The sequence below is a fragment of the Vigna radiata genome, unplaced genomic scaffold, assembly GCF_000741045.1.
Source record: "Vigna radiata var. radiata cultivar VC1973A unplaced genomic scaffold, Vradiata_ver6 scaffold_500, whole genome shotgun sequence".
In the NCBI taxonomy this organism is placed as follows: Eukaryota; Viridiplantae; Streptophyta; class Magnoliopsida; order Fabales; family Fabaceae; genus Vigna; species Vigna radiata.
This window is the reverse complement of record NW_014541965.1, coordinates 15388-36823: the sequence shown is the minus strand read 5'-3', so window position 1 is coordinate 36823 and position 21436 is coordinate 15388. Positions and strand designations below refer to the sequence as shown.

Here is a 21436-nt window from a genome sequence, read left to right as displayed (position 1 = left end):
AAAAAATGTTTCACCTAAGTCCTCTTTAAAATTTTGACAAGAATGACAATGGATGGGTCACTTGCAATCTAATTGATATGTCAAAAATTATACCCGTTACTCGTCTCACTATCGGTTGAATATGCATAAAAAAATTTGTGAATTTTTTTCAACCTTATTGAATATCTATTTTCAACCCACAAATATTTAAAAAATAATATTTTATTATTTAAAGAAAAAGTCCAAATTAAATTGAAAAAAAAACATATAATATATAAAACATACGTATGAGTACAATTTAATGGACAAGTTAAATATAAACTTATACATAAATTCAAATTAATAATACCTACAACATATGTACAAATACAAGTAATTTAGAAAAAAAATCTAAAAATAACATTATAACATCTATGTTTCATTTCTCTAATCTTGTTGCATTTCTCTTATCATTCCTTTTTTGAAAAAACTTATAAATGATATTAAAGTCAAAGGTCGATTTTAGTGATCCACTTATACAAGTCCATATGGAAAGTACAAGTTTCTCTATGAAAAATCTTATGAATCTGTAATCTCATCATTTCAAAAAAAAAAAAAAAAATTGAAGAATCATAAATAATGAATAAATAGTTGTGGTAAATATTAGAAGCAAATAGGGCTCCATATGAAAAAAATAATAATAAAAAATAGTCGAATTCGAAACCCTCACCCACACCTTCCTCTATATATTATTTCCCAACTCTTCTCATATCCACCAAGAGCTAATCATATATCTATCAAAATGAAACCAAACCTTTCTGCGTTCCTATTATTGTTCCTTCTCCTTCTCCACCAAGCCCTTTTGGCGAATGCGGTTCCTCCTGTTTATAAAATTCGCCAAATTGGCCAAATCGGATACAAGTGGGGAAAAAGAACTGCCAAAACGGTTTTTGACTATATCCACCAACACAACTTTTCTTCTCCACAACAAAACCAAACACTACAGAAAATCGAAGGCTTGTCTCGAATCAAAGAGTACTTTTATAACTTTGGCTACCTTCAATTTTCTGAGACATTCGACGATTTTTTGGACCAGCCAACAGTATCAGCCATCCAGACCTACCAGCAATCTTTCAATCTCACAGTTACCGGCAAACTAAACAACGAGACATTACAACTAATCTCACTACCCCGATGTGCTGTCCCCGACAGGAATTTCGACTACGGCTTCACCGAAAACGTGTCGTGGCCCAAAGCCGGTAACCAGTGGTCCCAAAAGAAAAACCTCACGTACGGTTTTCTGCCGGAAAGTGATATCCCGGACAACGCCATGAAAGTGTTCGGACAGGCATTCACGCGGTGGGCGAATGCCACAGGGCTTTTGAACCTCACGCAGACAAAGTACGATGACGCTGACATTAAGGTTGGATTCTACGTACTCGATGACATCTATGACTTTGACGTCGATGTGTTTGGCATCAGCTTTATAAGGGAGGAATCTCCGTTAAGCGTGAAGACGGCGGAGATACGTCTCAACGCGAACAGGTCCTGGGCGCTGCCCAGTGAAAACAACAGCTTGTCGTGGGAGGATGATGTTCTGGACTTGGAGAGTGTGGCGATGCATGAGATTGGACATTTACTTGGACTTGACCACTCTTTCTTGAATGACTCTGTTATGTACCCTTACATTTTGCCATCACAACAACGAAAGATACAACTCTCCAACTCCGACAAGACCAAGATTCTTCAACAGAACATTGAATCCAATTCTGGTTATTGTGGAAGTTGGAGAGTTCTTGTAATTACCACCTTGTCCCTTGGATTTAGTTATATGGTGCTTCTAGCTTGATTGTGGATTTAGAAGTCTATATTGGGAATAATATTACTGGTATTTGAAAAAAAATAAAATTTACTCCTATTTTAACAATATTATTCACTACTTTTTTTTATTTTATTTTAGAAATATAAGATTAAGATCATTTTATTTTTATGAAAATTGTCAAATAATAATAACCGATGTTAAAAACCTTTTCTCCAAAACAGAAAAGATAATATGCAGTTACACCTGTTTGCATGAAAGCTAATATTATATTATAATTGATAGTATAATTAACCAGAGAAAGACTTAAACTTCGCATAAGAGCCGCACCCAATACATCATGATAGTACGTACAAGTCTACATAGGATCACACATTATTAAAAAAAGAAAAATGATATTTTAACACCATTTTTTGACACTATTTTGACACATGTATCAAAATATGATTGGACGATTTCAAATTCAAAAAGTTGAAGCAGAGGTATATTTGGAAGAGAAAAACCAAAGTTTATTTTTTGAATTTGAAATCGTCCAATCACATTTTGACACGTGTGCAGTGTCAAAATGGTGTCAAAAAAATGATGTTAAAATATCATTTTTCAATGTTTGCACCAAATTTAACACATAAGGCCTCATTCGTTTCCATCAAAATATACTCATCATCTTGAACTCAAATCCTTAAAATTAATTCTAAGTTTTTTTTTCTTGTATTTTATTTAATTTTCTCATTTTTCCTTTTTATTTAAAATAAAACTTATTCTGACATTTAAATTAGTATCAGTTATTGACATATAACAAGTAATAATTACACTACAAGAATAGGCATATAAGCTGTTATAATAAAAAAGATTAATGGTAAAAAAAAGTAAGGGTCTAATATAAAATCTATCAGAGTTGGTAATGTTAAAATAATAATCATGTACTAGTTGGTTAAGTTTCTAATGTGATGTTAACAACTTTTAAAATAAAAAATAAGCTACGTCAACATTTAAATTTGTAATATCTAAATTTTAGCATATACTGGAAAAAAATAATTTTTTCTCAACTTATAAATATTAACACAATTATTTTAAAAAAAATAATGGTGATAATAAATATATCTAAAAGAATTAAAAATAACCACTAGACAACTATAAAAATATTTTACAGCATCACCATCTTTCGTCAGAAATGCTTTAAGATCTATTTTTCATATATTCACACCAAGTGATTATAGCAATAAAATAAATAAATAAAACAAACAATACACCAAAGATAACAAAAAAGATAACACAGTGAGCTAGTGTTTAAAAGAAAATGTTATATAACTCATCACATATTAGTTCAACTTATAGTATTCTAAAATTCACCTAAACATATAATCATTTAATATTGGTGTGCATCCATACTAATATTTATACTCTAAAAAACTCATAATACAAAAATGTTCTTTACAAAATATATCGGAAATTTGTTTCCATCAGTACACCTACAATTGAAGAAGTCATACATATGATACAAAAAATCTAAGACAAACCAAAATTTGTTCTAAGATGAAGCTGCATCCATCTTAATCAAAATGAAGGTTTTTGGTTGAAAAATGATGATATACTGTAGTGTAATAGACAAAATGGGTCATATCAATATGATTACTACATCATGTATTGGATGATGACCACTATTCATGGCCATGTTACAAATGGATGAGAAACAATAATATTTGGTTTTATTGATTTTTTTTCTCTATAGTTTAGAATTCATATACACTAATTGAAATCACTCTGTCTTATGCAAAGATTCAATTCTACTACTTCACTTCCAAAGAAGTCCGTTAAATACATAAGGAAATCATTTGAAAAATATGTAATTCAACTCTATAATAATATGTAGATATTAGTATATAGTAAGTTCCACATTAGCATATTTATGATTAGGGTAACTTTGTACATTGGTTTGATTTATGTTTCTAAGTTGATTTACGATCACAATTCTATGTACATTGAATTGATTTATGATTTATTATAATTTTCATAGAAAATATGCTTCTAAATTGTTTTCTCTTTGGAAATAGTTTGTGTCTGCTTGGTTTGAGAAAAGTTGTGAACGAAACCAAAATTTATAAGAACTTTGTGATGAGTGGTAATCGCATACCTTGTGGAGTGGAAAAAGAAGTGCTTTTGTAAAAGAAAAATTCTTTTTTGACACAATTAAATTTTTATTTACTTTTTACTTTCTTCTTTTTTAAAAAAAATACAAAATTTTACATTTTTAGAACCATTTTATTCTTGTATTATGTGTCAAATGAATGTAAAAGTGTGTCGTGATACTAGTACTTTTTTAAAATAAAATATGAATGATGTAGTTTTGACTCGATGCTAAAATATTGTGCATATTTTGCATTGAAACTAGCTTGTGAAAAGTGGGATACTCAGTGGATATGTTAAAAAATAATTTTTATGCTTGAGAAGGTGTAGCATAAGAGTAGTTTGAAAAAAAATACAAATTAATATTTTAATTATTATACCATGCATGTGTACATCAGCTTAAGTATTTGCTTTGCACTCTTGTGCCTTATTTTAGCCCCTTTTTTTCTAATAATTTTTCTGGGAAACAGGGTTCAAAATCACCAGTAAACATCATGATTGACTTGTCATTTGTTCTCATCCATTTTAATCAAGAAATTCTAGATATCACAAACACGAAATTTTATATCAATGGGTCACAGGTCAAACATTTAAACTCTTTCATCTTTTCAATTTATTATTTATTTTATTTATGCATTTTTTTAGAATAAACTTTAATAGATAGTTAATCTAGGAGTTTTGTTTGTTTACTTCAGTTATGGAATGCACAAGGTCCGAATTTAACGTGTTGTTAATGCCCATGTGTCATGTTTGGTAATGATTACTATAGTCGAAGGTCTCGAGATGGAAAATTAAAATTAAGTCTATAAAGTCCAGGTTGTAGTGTTTGATTTAGCAATATTTGAATAGAAAGACTTGTTATTAATAAATTGACATCAGAGTTTGAATGTTTGAGTTTTCATATATTCAATAGTGTGTCTCTGTTGACAAAAGCAATCAATTATGGTAATTAAAGTCTCTATATAAAGCTTTTCCTTGATTTCTAATATAATTAGGAGGTAGTTAGAGATGTTTTGGTAGAACTGAAAATAATGTCTAAAGTAATGTGTTGAAAGAAATGCATAGCTCACTACGTGTTGTACTAAGTTGTTGATGAGTCTCACTTTGAGAAAATAACAGTACAAAATAAAACATGGAATATTCTAAAAGAGGCATATAAAGAAGATGATCGAGTAAAGCATGTTCAATTCCAAACACTAAAGGGCAAGTTAGAAAGCATGAGGATAAAGGAGACAAAAGAAATTTTTAAATACATTAATCGTGTAGAAACTATAGTGAACTAACTTAACTAAAATGGAGAAACGTTACATGTCAAACGAGTTGTGGTCATTGGTCGATAACTTTTAGAACATGTGCAATTGAGGAGTCAAAGTATTTATCAACGCTACCTATTGAAGAGGTAGTCGAGTCCTTTGACACATATGAGCAATGAAAGAAGAAGGAGATGGAGTCACTTGATCATGTACTCCAAATGAAGGTATCAATTAAAGATGAGAAAAGTCAAAACACTCAAGCCATACGTTACCAAGGAGGTATAGAAATGTCATAGAGGTAGGACTCTTAGTCAGGATGAAGAGAAAGAGCAATCTAGCCAAAAAAATTGGCTTTTAGGAACACGAGGTCTATGGAGAGAAGGTTGGTCGATGAACTCAAATGTGGAGTCCTTTAACTATGATAAATATGTTTATTGTGCAAAAGAAAACTACTCAAACAAATGTTACAATTACGGTAAGGTCGGACATTTCAGTAAAAATTGTCAATATGAGAATATAAGGGAAGAGACAATCAACTTTCTCTTGAAAGATGTAAAAGAGGAAGAAGTATTGCTCATGATGACACATAGATTAAGTGTCGAACACAAACAATTCAACAACTCGGTAAGACATTTGAGTAGCGTAGATAACTCGATGAGGAGTCTGGATAGCTTAGATAATTTGGTGTGGTATCTTGACACGAGTGCAAGCAATCACTTGTGAGAAGACAAGCTTGTTATACAAAGGTTAGAGATTGTAAAAGGCGATTTGAAACAAAGAATTGAAAAGGAGGTTAGAGGAAATGCAATTCTACAAGCAAGCTTAAAGAGAAGAAAGTAGGTTTTGGATAAGTGGCGCTTTGAACTTGAACAAAATGTTTCAAGATTCCAAGAATGCTTGTAAACTGAGAAAGATCTTAAAGTTGTATCGGAAGTGCAACATGAGAAGTGGTGACTTGCAATGAATGAGGAGATTGGTGTGGAGTGGGCATGAGAGTTGTTTGATCTCTTGAAAGGAGATTGACCTATTAACATAAACTCATTTAGTAACAATTCAATCATCGAAAAAGCAAAGACTAAGTTAGTCAGCGAAATAACAAAGCATATGGTTAACATGAAAGGCGAAAACACATTAATATGTGTTTTCACTTCATTCAGGAACAAGTAAATGAATGTAAGGAGGAGTCTCTCTTTCTAATAAGTCAAAATAAAAGATAGAAGAAATATTTAAATTTGTGAGAGAGTTTTCTTAGAATAGATTTGAATTAAAAACTTTAATGGATAATTAATGTGTAAGGAGTTTTGTATGTTTTGTCAGTTGAATGAAAATTTCAAGAATTTATTCTATTTTTAGTGGTAATTAATACGTCATGTTTTATAATAATTTGACTTAAAAATGAAAAGTTAAAATTAAGTCTATAAACATCATGTTGTAATACTTTGTTTAGCACAATTGCATATGACAAGTATTTGAATGGAAATACTTCTTACGAACATTTTTTACAAAGTAGTTTTAATAGTTGTGATGTATAAATTATTGTGGTGATTATTATTTCTCTATATATTGAGAAAGAAACCGTGAAGAGATAAATAAGTTGTTTTCCTTACTGAAAAATGTCATATCCCTTTACAATACTTGTTTTTCCTAAACAAGAACGCATATAATTAGATAATACTTATAGAACCAATACGTGCCAGACAAAGCTCAAAAACAGCAATTATTCTTCCAAAATCCTCAAAAGAACACGTTCTCTGAATGGTGGTAATTCCATAACACTTGTCCACAATGTGCAATCCGCTATCATGCACCCCAAACACGAATAATTAATATGAAAATACAAACTCACTTCTTCTTCGACGACAACAACAGTTAATTAGCGGGGCGCCCATGCAGTGTTTGCAGTGGCAATGCACGGCAGCAATGTCGACTCCAACGGTGGCAGACAGGGGCTCGTGCAAATCCGAAAACCAGCGACAAAGTACAAGTGAATGGAGGAAGATTGGGTAAAAATATAGGTATTTTGGTCTTTTCGATTTTTACTACAGATGGAGGTGCAGGGAGCAAAACATCCCCTCTAGATACATTTAGGCCGAATATTCTCTAGATGTAGGTAAGTCCATTATAACTACGAAAGGCTTTTGCTTCCAAACCCTCCTTAATTTCTTTGCACACCCTTAAAAGTTTTAAAATGTCCTTGTGAAAGTGATTTTCTGATTATCATTTTGAAAACTTTTCTAAAACAAACTTTATGATATTTTTGGAACAAAATTTTAGAATAAAATTTTCAATATTTTTGAAACGCATGAAATTCATTACGGAGCAAACTCTATAATAGAAATTTTGGAACAAACTTTACGAAATGTATATATTACCTTCTAAAACAATTTTTTGAAATAATTTTTTTGGAACACAAAATATATTCTGGAAGTAATCTTTTGAAATGATTTTTTTTTTTTTTATTTTAAGTTTTATCTTTTTCTTTCCTGAAAAGTTTTTATTCTTTTCATATTCTTTTATAATGGGGACAATGATGACAATAATATTATGAAGATGGGTTGAAATTCGTAAACTAACCTAATTTACCATTAGTTTAGACTGGATTGGACTTAAAAGAAAAATTAAAATTTTGATGAGATCAATTTTGAATCCGACCTACTAAGAACTCGATTTACTTGGATTAAACCTTTAGAGTTGGTTCAACAACCTCTTTAATGTTTTAATTTATTAATTAACACTATTTTTTTTTTTTGTATTGTAGATGAAGGATAAAGAAAAAAAAATGCTTTAAGAGAGAAAATACTTTGAATTTATCTATTCAAGACTTTATTCTTATAAATTGATAAGTGATGCAAAAACGATAAATATTATATACTTATTTGTTTTTTTTTTTGTGTTTGCTTTTGGATTGTAGTTGAAGTTTAAGATGATTTTGAATTATATTGTATTTTTTCGATTTTGAATTGCCTTTGGACTGAAATTTATTTATATTTGAATTAGAAAAAATCTGTTACTTTTTTAGAATTGAAAAAAAAAATTATAATTAAGTTAATAAACTAACTCGTTTAATTCTAACAACTCGTAATTAGTTAAAATAGATTTGAACTTCGCTAACAAGTAAATTAAGTTGGAGTGATTCCAAATGATAAACCAGCAATTTGGAGCAAGTGGCGGTAGCAGCAGTGATAGAAGATGCTTTAGTATGAGTTATAAGAAGATACTTTAATATTTTTCTATCAGTTTAAGAGGTGTAATTAGTAATGATAGAGTTGCACTAAGTAATAGCCTTAACGTAAATCACAGGTATACAACTCTTATGAAGCCTATAATGAAAAGATATTATGCAAACATAGGGATTTCTTCCTGCTTCCCATAACCCTATTGAAATGACTTAGGTACCCTTGATTAAAAACTTATTTGGATACTGATTTAAGGTTTATTAGTGATTTTTTTTTTATTATTGAAATGTTTATGTTTCAAAATGCATAACATGAATTTGTGATTTTTAACTACGAGGGGCACTCTGTAAATGATTGTTTAAATATTTTACACTTTCTGCAGTTGAAGTTATGTGTTTAATATTGGTTTTGATGTTGACAATGCTACGTTTTGCAGCCTAAAATCTATGTTTAAAGTGAATGAGATTTGAATGGATGACAAGTCCTAGGCAGATAATAGAAGATGTAACACTCATTCTTTTATGCCTATTTCAAGTGCTGTGCGTCAAATTCCAAACATATTTGTCACTTAACACTTTTATTTGCTGTATTTAAGTGGAGCTTCTAATTATATTAGTTACTCCAAATTGTTATCAAATTATAAAAATATGCACATTTGGGACATGGATATTTAAGTGTTTAGTTTTGAATAAAATATTATCAAACTGAAGCAATTTCCACATACGGGCCTCATTTGTTGTTTAGGTGTTTGGTTTTTAATTAAGCATGGTATAAATATTATGTTTATGTATTTTTTTTTTGTAATTTCCTTTCTATTTTTTACCCTTTTAATTATAATTTCAATGTATCAATTACATTTCAGTATGTACTTGAATAGAGCCGAGAAACACATCTTATTTTTTTTTTCTTCAAGATTATTCGGTTCACCTTTATCCAATCCAAACCGAGCAGTGTATACTTGTTAATAGCACTCTGATGCACAAATCAGATTTCAATTAATAAATTCAATTTGTATTTAAGTGTAAAAACTCAATCAATTTAAACTTTACCTAAGTAGTTTATCTCTATATTTATAAATTTTATTATGGACCTTAAGTTGATATTAGTCCAATAATACTAATATTCATGTCCAAGCGTTGCTCCCTGTACCACCAAGGATTGCTCCCAACACCTCCCGTTCTTGTTTTACCCTTCAGTAAAATTTAATTTTTAGGGTTAAACAGATGTGAGTATCCATCAACGGATGTCATATCCGTTTAAGATAAAACGGGTGTCCATTTAAGTTAAAACGAATCTCAACATTCATTCCTCCTCGAGCAAGACCAGAGTATGGAGTTCTTTCAGCAATTCTCCTCTAACGTTCATTCCGTAATTCTTCCATCCTATTCTTGATCTCATATTTCTGTTTACCATCATATTAACTGTTAACGTAAATACTTGCTATTGAAAAGAAGTGTATGCACGAAGCATCAAAATATAACAATGCTACTGAACAATTGAAAAATCACCATAATTGTTCCCTTTTGCTCTTCTGAACAATAGGCCTACTAAGGAGAGATGGCTTTCTGGCCCTAGAAAGGATTTTAGGCTCGCCCTTTCCAACGGAACTGCACAAGGCTTTTGAATTCTCATCCTTTTCTAAACTTCTTATTCTAGAAGTTTTGCTTTTGGTCACACTGGTTTTCTCAGGACTAGCAGGAAGGTTTTCATTCAACTTGTCATGAGAATGGTCAAAGGAGGATCTTCTATCAGTTTCTGGTAAGGAAAAGTCATTTCATAGTCCATTGTCTGAGAGTCCTTAGTAGAAACTAATCCAGAATCACGTTGTAGAACTACAAAGAGGTCGTTAGGCTCATGGTTCTTCGATAATGCACGTTTCTCATTTGAAGAAGTTGCATCACTTCCAGGCTTATTGGCAAGAGTTAGATTTGCAACCATACTTAAGTTCGTCTTCCATTGGGAGCCAGAAAGATTATTATTTATTAATTGACCCTGAATCATGAAGGAATCATCAACGAAAGTTTGTTCACTTCTTTTTTTAGATTGGGAGGCCATTCACTGGTGATTTGTAATCATCATCAAACACTATAGATACAATTTCAGGATGGGGACTTCTCATCTTTTCCAAATTTTCAGATCTGCAACAGCAGCGATTGAAACCCAAAAGGTGGAGAAGAGAACAATCAATGAAAAATAAAGAAAGGGAAGGAAGAAGAGAAGAACTCAAACGGAAATGGGAAGAAGAGAGAATCTGTGAGAGTGAGATGAGGTGGGGGGGTGTAGTTGCTGCTCTTTATGAATGAGGTAAAATTGGAAAAATAAATTTAAAATTTATGGTAAAAGTAAAAAAGTTTTAAACTTTAAATTAAGGATAGTTTTGGAAATAAAAGAATGTGGAGAGGTGCACGAAGCATGTTGTGGTGATGGAAGAAGTAAGGTTGGCAAAAAAAGAAACCATACCCACGGGTATCCATTACCCGTTTAAAAATTAAAATTACAATTTTATCCCTGCTTTAATATTTATTCTCTCTGTACTCAAGAAAATCCTAAATCTCATTTTTTTTTCTCATTCACTTTCCTTACCTTACCGCCACCGCATCAGATCCACCAACACCAGATCCACTCAAGCAAACCCTCATTCACAGAACTAAGGTTTCCACCCAAAGGTATCCTTCACCCCTCAGCACCCTATCAGCATCAAAAGAAACTCAAACACGGTCACCTAGATCCACCAGTTCACGGCACTCCTGCACTGCACCAAATCCACCACTCCATCGAACAGCGACATTCGTTGTTGCGGAACGCGATTCACTCCGTTATCGCGCCAGTACCCCTCACAACACATCACCAGTGCCTTCGCTCACCACTGCGACACTGTCCACACTCAACCTGCCGTCATTTATGGATTAGGAGGCTTCTACGATTCCCACCGTTACGAGAATGCCCTCGAAGCCTCAGAGTGTCGCCACTACTACGGAGAGAACACCGCACCTGGGTCACTGGAGCTCGCCTCTCATTCTTGCGAAACCCAGCCAGACCCAAAGAAAAGAGAAGAGAGGAAAAGAAGAAGAGAAATGCGTCACCTGTTGCGAATAGGCTTCCTGCAGATCCAAACCATAACATAAAGGAATTTGGGGGTTTTGTCGTGTCGTCGGGAAGGGAGGAGGGGAAGGGGTTTTGCAAGAGGAAATTTGGGGGGGTTTTGTGGGATTGGGAGAAGCCAGCATGGCTAACCTCTTTAAAAAATAATAAAATATTTTTTTTAAATATTTACGGGTTGAAAACGGGTATCCAAGGGTATCCACAGGTTGAAAAAAATCCGCGGGTTTTTTTCATACGGGTATCTGGCGGGGCGAGTAACGGGTATGTTTTTTACATGCGGATCAGGGTATCACATTATCCGTGCTCGACCCGACTCGCTGCCATCCGTAGGAAGGAACAACATTTTTCATGTCTATGTTGGCCCAATCATAGTCCAACACCTTAGAGGTCCATTTTACTTGCCTAATTTATAATTTATATTTTAAAACAAATATACCAAATGCCATGAATATCCTTCCATCACCGTCCGGTTAATACAACGTGTTCATCTTCGACGTTACTTTATCGCCCGACTTATTGACAGGACCACATATCATACCATACAAATTCATATATGCTAAATAAATTAGAATACCAAACCAATAACTTATTAATTTTTTAATAAATATCAAATTTTAAATAAATATAAAATTAATTTAACTACAACTAATATCTTTTAAATGTAGATTGAATTTAAAATTATATATATATATATATATATATATATATATATATTAATTTTATATATATAAAGAATAATATTGATCAAATTCACACATTTTATTAATATTATAATTTTACATTTATTGTCGACTTATCGTTACATATTATAAATATTTATTTCTGCATTGTTTCTATTTTTTGATGCAAAATTTACCTAATTTTCCTATCAGCCTCACGATATAATGGTATACTTTGAATGAACACTAGTGCAAAAACGCTGGTGTTCATGTAATCCGAAGTATATGAGTGGACGGTGGTAGTATCGTAAATAACTTGGTACACTAGACGTCGATTTTCGGATAAGGCGACGTCTACTATATCATAAACATCGTCCTTGACTCAAACCGACGTCTAATGGCCTGAGGTAGGTGAGAAGACAGTACATTGACATCAGTGTTAAGGGGGGGTCGACATCTACTGGGCTGTAATTAATGCTCCTCACCTAATTCCCAGGCGCTTAGACGTCATGTCGTCAAACGCCGATGTCTAAAGCCTGTCTGGAAGGCGGGAAGACAAAATATTCTTCAATTTAGATGTCGATGTTGAGGGTTAAGCGACGTCGATGATGCCTATAATTAATTATGTTCACCATACTCGAGGGCTTGAGACATCGGCTAGGAGGGCACCGACGTGTATGTTATTATAGACGTCAGCGACCCATCACAACCGTCGTGAACATCCCTGACAGGAAATCAAACGTCAATCGGTTCAGCTTCCTAGACGTCGGCTTCCCCTAACAGACACCAACGTTTAATGGGTATTCAAAAAGCCAGTTTAAATGTGAACTTGGAAGTTAGATTAGTAAGCTAATCGACGTCTAGGTTACTATAGACGTCAGTGTTTGGATAATAACCGACGTCCAATTTCATTTTAAATAAACCGCAAACTCTTCGCGGCATTCAGTTTCTGATATCATCTTCCTCTTCTCCTTTTTCTCTTGCGGCGCCTCTTCTTTTTCTCTCTTGCTGTTGTTGCTTCTGATATCTTTATCGTCTTTCCTCCTCTCCTTTTTCTCTCTTGCGGCATTGCATCCCAGGTGCGTGGTTTCTTTTTTATGCTTACCGTTTAAACTTTGTTTAGTCTTTCTTCGATTATCTTCTGGTTCAACTGATTAAAATTTGCTTTCTTTGTGTTGTGTTTTAGTGCAGTTTTGTTCCTTTCTTAGGGTAATGTAGTAATACATTCTCCATTTGCTAGTTGTCTCCCAGAAAAAGCAGTGTCTTGTGAATTTCTTTTGGTCGTTTCAACCCAAAAACGACCATAGGTTGCCTAGTTATCGTTTCACTGTGATTTTTCCCTCTTGTAGATGAAAATGGAAATAAGCAACAACCCAGGTTCAGTTTTGGGTTGAAACGACCCATAAGAAATTCAAAAGACGCAAGTTTTTTTCAGGGAAAACTAGCAAAAGGAGATTGTGCTACTAGGCTATCCAAAGACGGGAACAAAACTGCACTAACTAGATTAAACGTCGGTTGATGTCAACACCGACGTCTATAGTATCTTATAGACGTCAGTCAGTGTCAATTTTGAACGCACTGACAGACGTCGGTTGTATTCATGTCTGATGTCCCACGGACGTCACCGGAAATGACGTCGGTTGTTGTTTAGACGTTAAAAGCGCAAAATAACCGACGTTAATCAACGCTTTTACATTAGTGGAAGTTTTCTTTATTTTAAAAAATATATAAATATACTATTTTCTTAGCTATGTAGAAAGAATATTTTCCACAAATAAGAGTACAACAAATAAAAGGTAAATTTCATAAACTAAAAAAAAAAAATGAAGTGGAAAATCCAAACACTCAAATATAATGCAGAGAAGACACATTCAAGGGAAACATCTTTTTGTTGTCACTTTCCTTATTCTGTGACTTTTGAACCTTCTACTTCAAATTCTTTTAGTTTGAGCCGAGTGGGAGAGTACTTGCAAAAAACACTCTGACGTTCAAGTCAGTGACTTTGCGTAATAATAGTGATAATATTCAATAGAGGGTGAGTACTCAGAATTAGTTACTTGACCTTCCTATCAAACATGTATTTATAAATATTAAAATGAGTTTACCCTTAGGCCTGGCCCATTACCAATAAATAGTTAATATTTTATCAACTGTCAATTAGTTGTAGCTATCTCATTAGCTATCTTAACTGATTGGTTAAGAGTTGTTAATTGTTTGTTTGCCCAATCCATTGGCCCAACTACTTTAGCGCTGACCCAATTAAAGGAATGGCCCAAACGGTACAAGTTTATCGTTCGTGTTAGATACCATACCATACATATGCCCCAAGTCTGAGTTAACCATAGTTAATTATAGGACTTATGATAAGCCTAAGTGATAGACTCCACTCGAGACATGGTACTGTAACCGCTGAAAAATATCAGGGAGGTTGAGTTCGACGCGCCTTAAATCTTTATTCCTCTCTACATCAAGAGGTAGACTCTAGGAGTTCACTTAGAACGTTCCCTAGGTCAAAGAAACTCATATGAGAGTTCATGGAGAATGTTTTCTCATGGAACGGTTGCTCAAAGTTGGCCAAGTGACTCGCATGCAAAATCTTGTTATCTGCACTGAAGAAAAATAATAATCGAATTTAAATTGTCGAAAAGGAATGTAGACAATTAGACTATTACATATTATAAGGTCGGACGACCAAGCAAGCGAGACTATTCGGTTGAAGATACTCAGATGAGAGGTCACAAAGAACGTTGCTCACTGCTCGGTTTAGACTAGGGGTTCACGGGGAACGTTCCTAGGTTTGTGGGACAAGAGCGAGAGTTCATTGAGAATGCTCCTCACCACTCGGTTTAGGACTGGGAGTTCATTAAGAACGTTCCTAGGTTTCTGGGATGAGAGTGAGAGTTCAGTGAGAACGTTCCTCACCACTCGGATTTAGGACTAGGAGTTCATTAAGAACATTCTTAGGTTTATGGGACGAGAGTGAAAGTTCACTAAGAACGTTCCTTACAGCTCGGTTTAGGACTAGGAGTTCATTAAGAACGTTCCTAGGTTTCTTGAGACGGCCCGAATGGTAAGCTCCCGATTGGCCAAGTGATTTGTGTGTAGGATCCTATCAAAGAAATATAGCAACTAGAATTTAAATGGTGAGAAAAAGTGTAGCTAATCAAACCAATGCATTTACAAGATTAGACAATTAATTTCAAAATAGCTTATGCAATAAGGCCGATCGACCAAGCAAAAAAGACCGCTCGTTCTTCGGTTGGATGTTCAAAGTCCAAACTGAGGAAGCCACATTAGTATGTGTCTCGGATGACCTGTAGGTGCTTTATACTTTCTGAATTGCAAAATAAATGAAGAGGTTGAACGTACTAACATTAATATGCCCCGCTCAGGATACACTTGCACGAGAGCCAAGTCATTGGAACCTGACAAGGTTGAACATAGGCGATTCGACTGAACGAATGGGAGAGAGAGACCAAGGTCTACTCGGGCTATACCCTTAAGTAGTAATTTTTTGCACAAACTTTCTTCGATCATATGGATAAGAGCGATCAACCTGATGGCTTGCTGGCAATTGATATATTTGGAAATAACAAGGAAGCAATAGAGAAACGCATAAAGCCTGTCAGACCGAATGGTTGAACACTTGATGCCAAATTTGGCTAAGTACCTGAGGCCATGGAAGGTCGAACAGTTAAGGCCAAAGGGCCGAATACCTATAAGTCCGAATGACTGAATCATTGAATGGTTGAACACTTGATGCCAAATTTGGTTAAGTACATGAGGTCGTAAAAGGCCGAGCAGTTGAGGTTGGAGGACCAAATACTTGTGAGGCCGAATGGCCGAATGGTTGAATGGTTGAACACTTAATGCCAAATTTGGCTAAGTACCTAAGGTCATGGAAGGCCGAGCAGTTAAGGCCGAAGGGTCGAATACTTGTGAGGCCGAATGACCGAATGGTTGAATGATTGAACACTTGATGCTAAATTTGGCTAAGTACCTAAGGCCATGAAAGACTGAGCAATTGAGGCTGAATGATCGAATGGTTGAATGGTTGAACCCTTGATGTAATTTTACGTGATAATAGTGATAATATTCAATAGAGAGTGAGTACTCAGAATTAATTAACTGACCTTCTTGTCAAACATGTATTTATAAATATTAAAATGAGTTTACCATTAGTCCTGACCCAATGCCAATAAACGATTAATATTTTATCATCAGTCAACCGGTTATAACTATTTCAACAACTATCGATTAGTTAAGAGTTCTCAATTATTTGTTTTGTCAGTCCATTCGCCGAATAACTTTAACGTGGACCTAAGTAAAAGAATTAAGTTAGATACCATACCATACACAATGCGATGCCGCATGTTAGATTCATTAATCCGAAAACAAATTTAGAACCCAAAAGAATTCCTTAACTCTCTGTGTATATCATTATTCTTTATTATACTATAACAAAAGAAAAAAAGAATGAAGGATGCTCATGAATGATTCATGGTACGAAGTATACCGTACTCGGACGATAACGAAACCCTATACAAGTATCCGTATGTATGTCCGTGCGTATAACAAACGCACTCCTCTGTACAAAACCAATGACAAAAATCACACGAGCAATACAAATCATAGGAAGAGGAAGATACAGGAGAAAAGCATGCTCCACGTGGCCTGCACGTGACGAACACCGTCGCTGGAATCGTTCTCGCGCGAAGTAGAGGGTGTGCCAGTGTAGTTAGGATTGGAACCGTAGAGAACTTGAATCCCTTCAATATCATCATCGGCGAGTTCGACCTTTCTCGTTTTCGCCGAAATCGTAGGGTACATGATGGCTTCTTCAACTGAGGAGTGTCCGAGGCCGAGCAAATGGCCTATCTCGTGCACCGCCACGGATTCCAGGTCCACGGCGTTCGACACGGAGGCCTGAGTGACGTCGCCGGTGGCCACCCAGTCCTCCTCCTGGTCGAGGTGGAACATCCCGTTCGTCGGCGAGAAAGCGTGCGCCAACGTCCCCAACACTCCGTCGAACGGTTCGCCATCCCCGTGATCACCACTGTAAAACCCTATCCTGATATCCGCAACCGCATACGACGACGCTTCGCTGAACGAGATTGTGGTAACCTCTGCCCATCTCTTAAACGCGTTACTGAAAACGCCCTTCACAGTGTCATCAAGGCCGTTGTCAGGGTCAAACGCGTAGGTTAGTTCTTCTGTACCCTCCGGCCACCGTGGCTTGCCATCGAAGAACGAGTAGTGGGCCACTGTGTGGAACTTCGGCGTGGACGTGGTGTTCGACTTACCGGAGTTCATTGTTGTGGTACCGTTGATCACATCGGCCACGCCACACCTTGGGCGCACGATTTGCTGCATCGTAGCATCGTCTAGCTCACCGGTGATGTTGAGGTTGAAATTTTTCTGGTAGGTTTTGATGGCTTCTTCGAGCTCATCATCGAAGTCATCGGTGAAGTTGGACGGCGGCGCGGTGGGTATGTAGCCGAAGTAATGGAAGTAGATTTTGAGATTGGAAAGGCCGTCGTAGGCTTTCCCCCGACTGCATCCGGTGAAGTTGAGGTACGCGTTCCACGCGCCGGCTGGGGGCACGTGGGAGGAGTTCCAGTTTGGTATTGAGGAGACGTTGGGGAATAAACGAGCCGAGACTGGTGAAAGTGTTGTGGTGAGAAAAACTACTACGAACGTTGTTAGAAGAAGGTTGAAACAACGTTGTTGTTGGAGAATGTTCATCGTGTTTGAATGAAAAAATAAGAAGAATGTTAAGATTTGGAATACGTTTGTGAGACAGATGTATAAATAAGGTGATGGTATGTTCGATGTGAAGTTGTGAACCTTGAAGTCTTCGCCAACCGAAGTTGTCTGACAATGATTCGTTGAAAAGTTCTGAGTCGTGTGAATGGTTCCCGCGGGATGGTAAGCACACGGAAGAAGCCACTATAGGAAACGTCGTCGCACCTTGGTGGTTTTTCCTCGACGACAAGATACTTATGGTTAAAAGCTATAGTTATTATAAAAAAATATTGCAAAAAAATTGGATTAATACGTATTTTATTACTTGCAAGAACCAACATGCCTTATAATGTCTTTAATATATATTGAATAAAGAAAATAAGGAGTGCTTTGTTTGACTTTGACATATTCCCTCCAATTATTTGGTTCGGTTTGGATGCCTACAAATGTCAATAATCATTATTTTATTATAGGTTAAAATATTACAAAAACGAGCGTAATGGTATGTGTACGATACTCTCTAGAATTCTAAATAAAGAGACAAATACTATAGATAACAGAAGAATTTAGAAATGATTTATTTAGATTTATACCCAATTAGCATATTAGAATTGAAGTTATGCTTGTATATCCTTCTTAAATTAAATTATTGTTTCTGATTAAGAAAGAAGGTAATAATTTATTTCGAATGTAAACTGCCTCGAATACATACTCGCGGGCTTAGTCTAGGGTAGTTTAATAATTCATTATTGACAGAGTTATGGTTAGTTTATTTAATTCGAGTTTCAGATTGAGTTCTAGAATATTTGGTAAATACTTTTCTTTTGAGTAATAGTTTAAAAATTGGTCTATAACTGTTGCAAGGTGATTATTTTAATTTAATTTTGAATATACCCAAGTATACCTCATCTCGAAGAAAATGAAGGAAAAGATAGCTTTGGGAAGGAGAAATTAGAAAAGAAGAGCGACGAGGCAGCCCCTAAGACCAATGTCTGACTGCAGTTGGTCAGAGCGGGCTTTGGTCAGAGCGGGCTTTGACAATGTAAGTTCTAGAACCTAGTCATACAATGTCATATGTTTATTTTACTTTGGATCTATCACTTCTAAAAACGTATTCAAGCATGTAATTTGTATAAAAAAAAATTATATATTTTTCTTTTAAATTTGCATGTTTTTGCCAGTTTTTATAAATCAATTAACTGTTTTATTTTATATGGGTCAATTTTTAACTTAGTTTATTTAAAACTTGACTTATTCAAATTAAACATGTGGTTAATTCGATTTGGTCTATCAATTCATTTGATTTAACTATTTATTAATTTATGTTTTAATATTATTGATTAACATTTTTTTGTATTACGTTGTAGATAAGGATAAAGAAAAATATGTTTCTAAATGAGAAAAATATTATGAATTTATCTATTCAAGATTATAATATTATAAATGAATAAATGATTAAAAAATGATCAATTTTAGAAACTTACTCATTCGTTTTTTGTACTTGTTTTTGGATTACATTTGGATTGTTTGATATTTTTTTTATTTTGAATTGTCTTTGGATTTTAACATTATTCTAAAGTGAAATTTATTTAAATTTGAATTACAAAAAAAAAATTGGATGTAAAAAAAATTGTAATTAAGTGAGTCAATTGGTAGTCCTCATTCCCAAAAAAAATACAGTTGTCTTCTTATGTTCGCTGCATAGGAAGATTAAAGATGACTTCAAAGTCCTGCTTCAAGGGTAAGTGTTTTGCTAAAAATGAATTTTAATTTCATGTCGGCCTTAATTTTTAATGATTTCATACTTAAATTAATATTACTTTCTGTTTTAATGTAAATAGACTAATGGGTAAATCTCGATGTTAGCTAAATCAAGTGTTGTATCCCAAGGTTTGCTGCATTTATAGTTTTAATTCATTTACTCTATTTTTCAATGATCTTAATTCTTGACTAAATGTACTTTGTCATTTTAGTGTAACAAACAACTTGATTCATGGGAATGTGGGTACTATGTGATGTGTTGGATTAAGACCATCATTCGAGCTGACATTACAGATAAGTGGAAAGAGGTAATAATCAGCCTTACTTTGAAAACATCAAAAAATCAATTCATTCTTTTCAACATATATCAAACTGTAACACCCCGGTTTTTTGGAATGTCACGGTGAATTTTTTTTTTTTTCAAAACCTTTCTATAATACATTCAATTCAAAGGCGGAATTAAATCATGACTATAAACATCGTTTGAAAATCTTAGAATCTCAGTTTTACATACAAATATCAAACTTGAAAACTTTTAAAATAAATAATAAAATCCCCGAACTCAAATGTCCNAACTCTCACGTCAGCTACTTCTGTCCANTTTTATCTGCAATGCCATCTACTCCCGTACAAGTACNATCATCGTAGGTGGAAACCACAACCACAACTTTCAGAGTGAGCAACCAGAAATATCATAACACACAATAAAGCATATTTCATTTTAATCACAGAGTAATATAAACATATAACATATTTCATCACAACATCAATATCATAACCAATCCATTCATGACCCAATGTCCTTTCCTTTTACTGTGTCGTCATGACCTGTTATCACTAACAGGTACCTGTTCCTCAACAGGGCAATTCGAGCCGTCTTCCATCGCAACTTCCGACCTATCTCCCCGACTTCTCAAGGACTAACAAGTAAAAACACTGACACTACGCGCACCAGTGCACTATACTAAGCACGAGCCGAAGTCTTTTGGGCGAGACATCCACCTCCCCGCGCAGAGGGAAGTGACACTNGAATCACTATCTCGTAAACGAGAGTCCACCACATCACATTCTTACCGTAGCGCAGTACGAAAAACTCAAACATGACCGACGACAGTACAAGGAAATAACATAGTTTCATGTCCACATCATAACTCAGTACACATTCTCAATAACATGCATTGCTCAACAATCATAAAGTTTATCTCACCATTCTCAAAATATANANTGTTCCCTCATCATAATGTTCAACACGTCTTCCTCATCACCTTTNATACATGGTCTCAATAATATACATTTACTCACCAATCACAAACCAATACACATTGTCACTAATATGTGTTACAGAACCAACCATCAATTTAACACAATCTCAATACTTTTCACCCATAATCTCAATGATAAACATCAACTCATCAAACACAAGATTCTACTACACCATATAACATACGACTTCATATACAACACCACAACATGATNTAAACATATTACTANATCAAATAAATCACCACAGAAANATATAAAATTACAANAATAAAATATNACCACAACATAAAATATTCTATTTATTTCACAAGAATAATAATCTATCAACCCTCGGATTATGAAAAATCACCCATGTCATCCCTAAACTTATACATACTTACTAACAAACCAACAAGCTACTTTACTATTATATAACTTAATTTTATGAAAGCCAAAGGTTTATTCCCATGCCAAACTAAAATCTTGTATCATCTTTATTAAGCCAATGTCCAATGAATATAGTATAGTAACGCTTAATTCTATGCTAGCTAAAAATAATGTATTCGATAAATATCATCATTTAATTTTTCCAATTAA

The 21436-nt window shown here is 34.4% G+C and overlaps 2 protein-coding genes across 2 annotated transcripts; one reads left to right on the top strand and one right to left on the bottom strand.

Annotated features, from left to right (window-relative positions):
- Nucleotides 1-760: 760 nt before the first annotated feature.
- Nucleotides 761-1807, top strand: LOC106778642 (metalloendoproteinase 1-like). The gene has a single exon (XM_014666625.1). The coding sequence runs from the start codon at nt 761-763 to the stop codon at nt 1805-1807; it is 1047 nt and encodes a 348-aa protein (XP_014522111.1).
- A 14713-nt stretch (nt 1808-16520) lies between these two features.
- On the bottom strand, nt 16521-18041 carry LOC106778643 (metalloendoproteinase 2-MMP-like). The gene has a single exon (XM_014666626.2). The coding sequence runs from the start codon at nt 17834-17836 to the stop codon at nt 16721-16723; it is 1116 nt and encodes a 371-aa protein (XP_014522112.1). The 5' UTR covers nt 17837-18041; the 3' UTR covers nt 16521-16720.
- Nucleotides 18042-21436: the final 3395 nt, after the last annotated feature.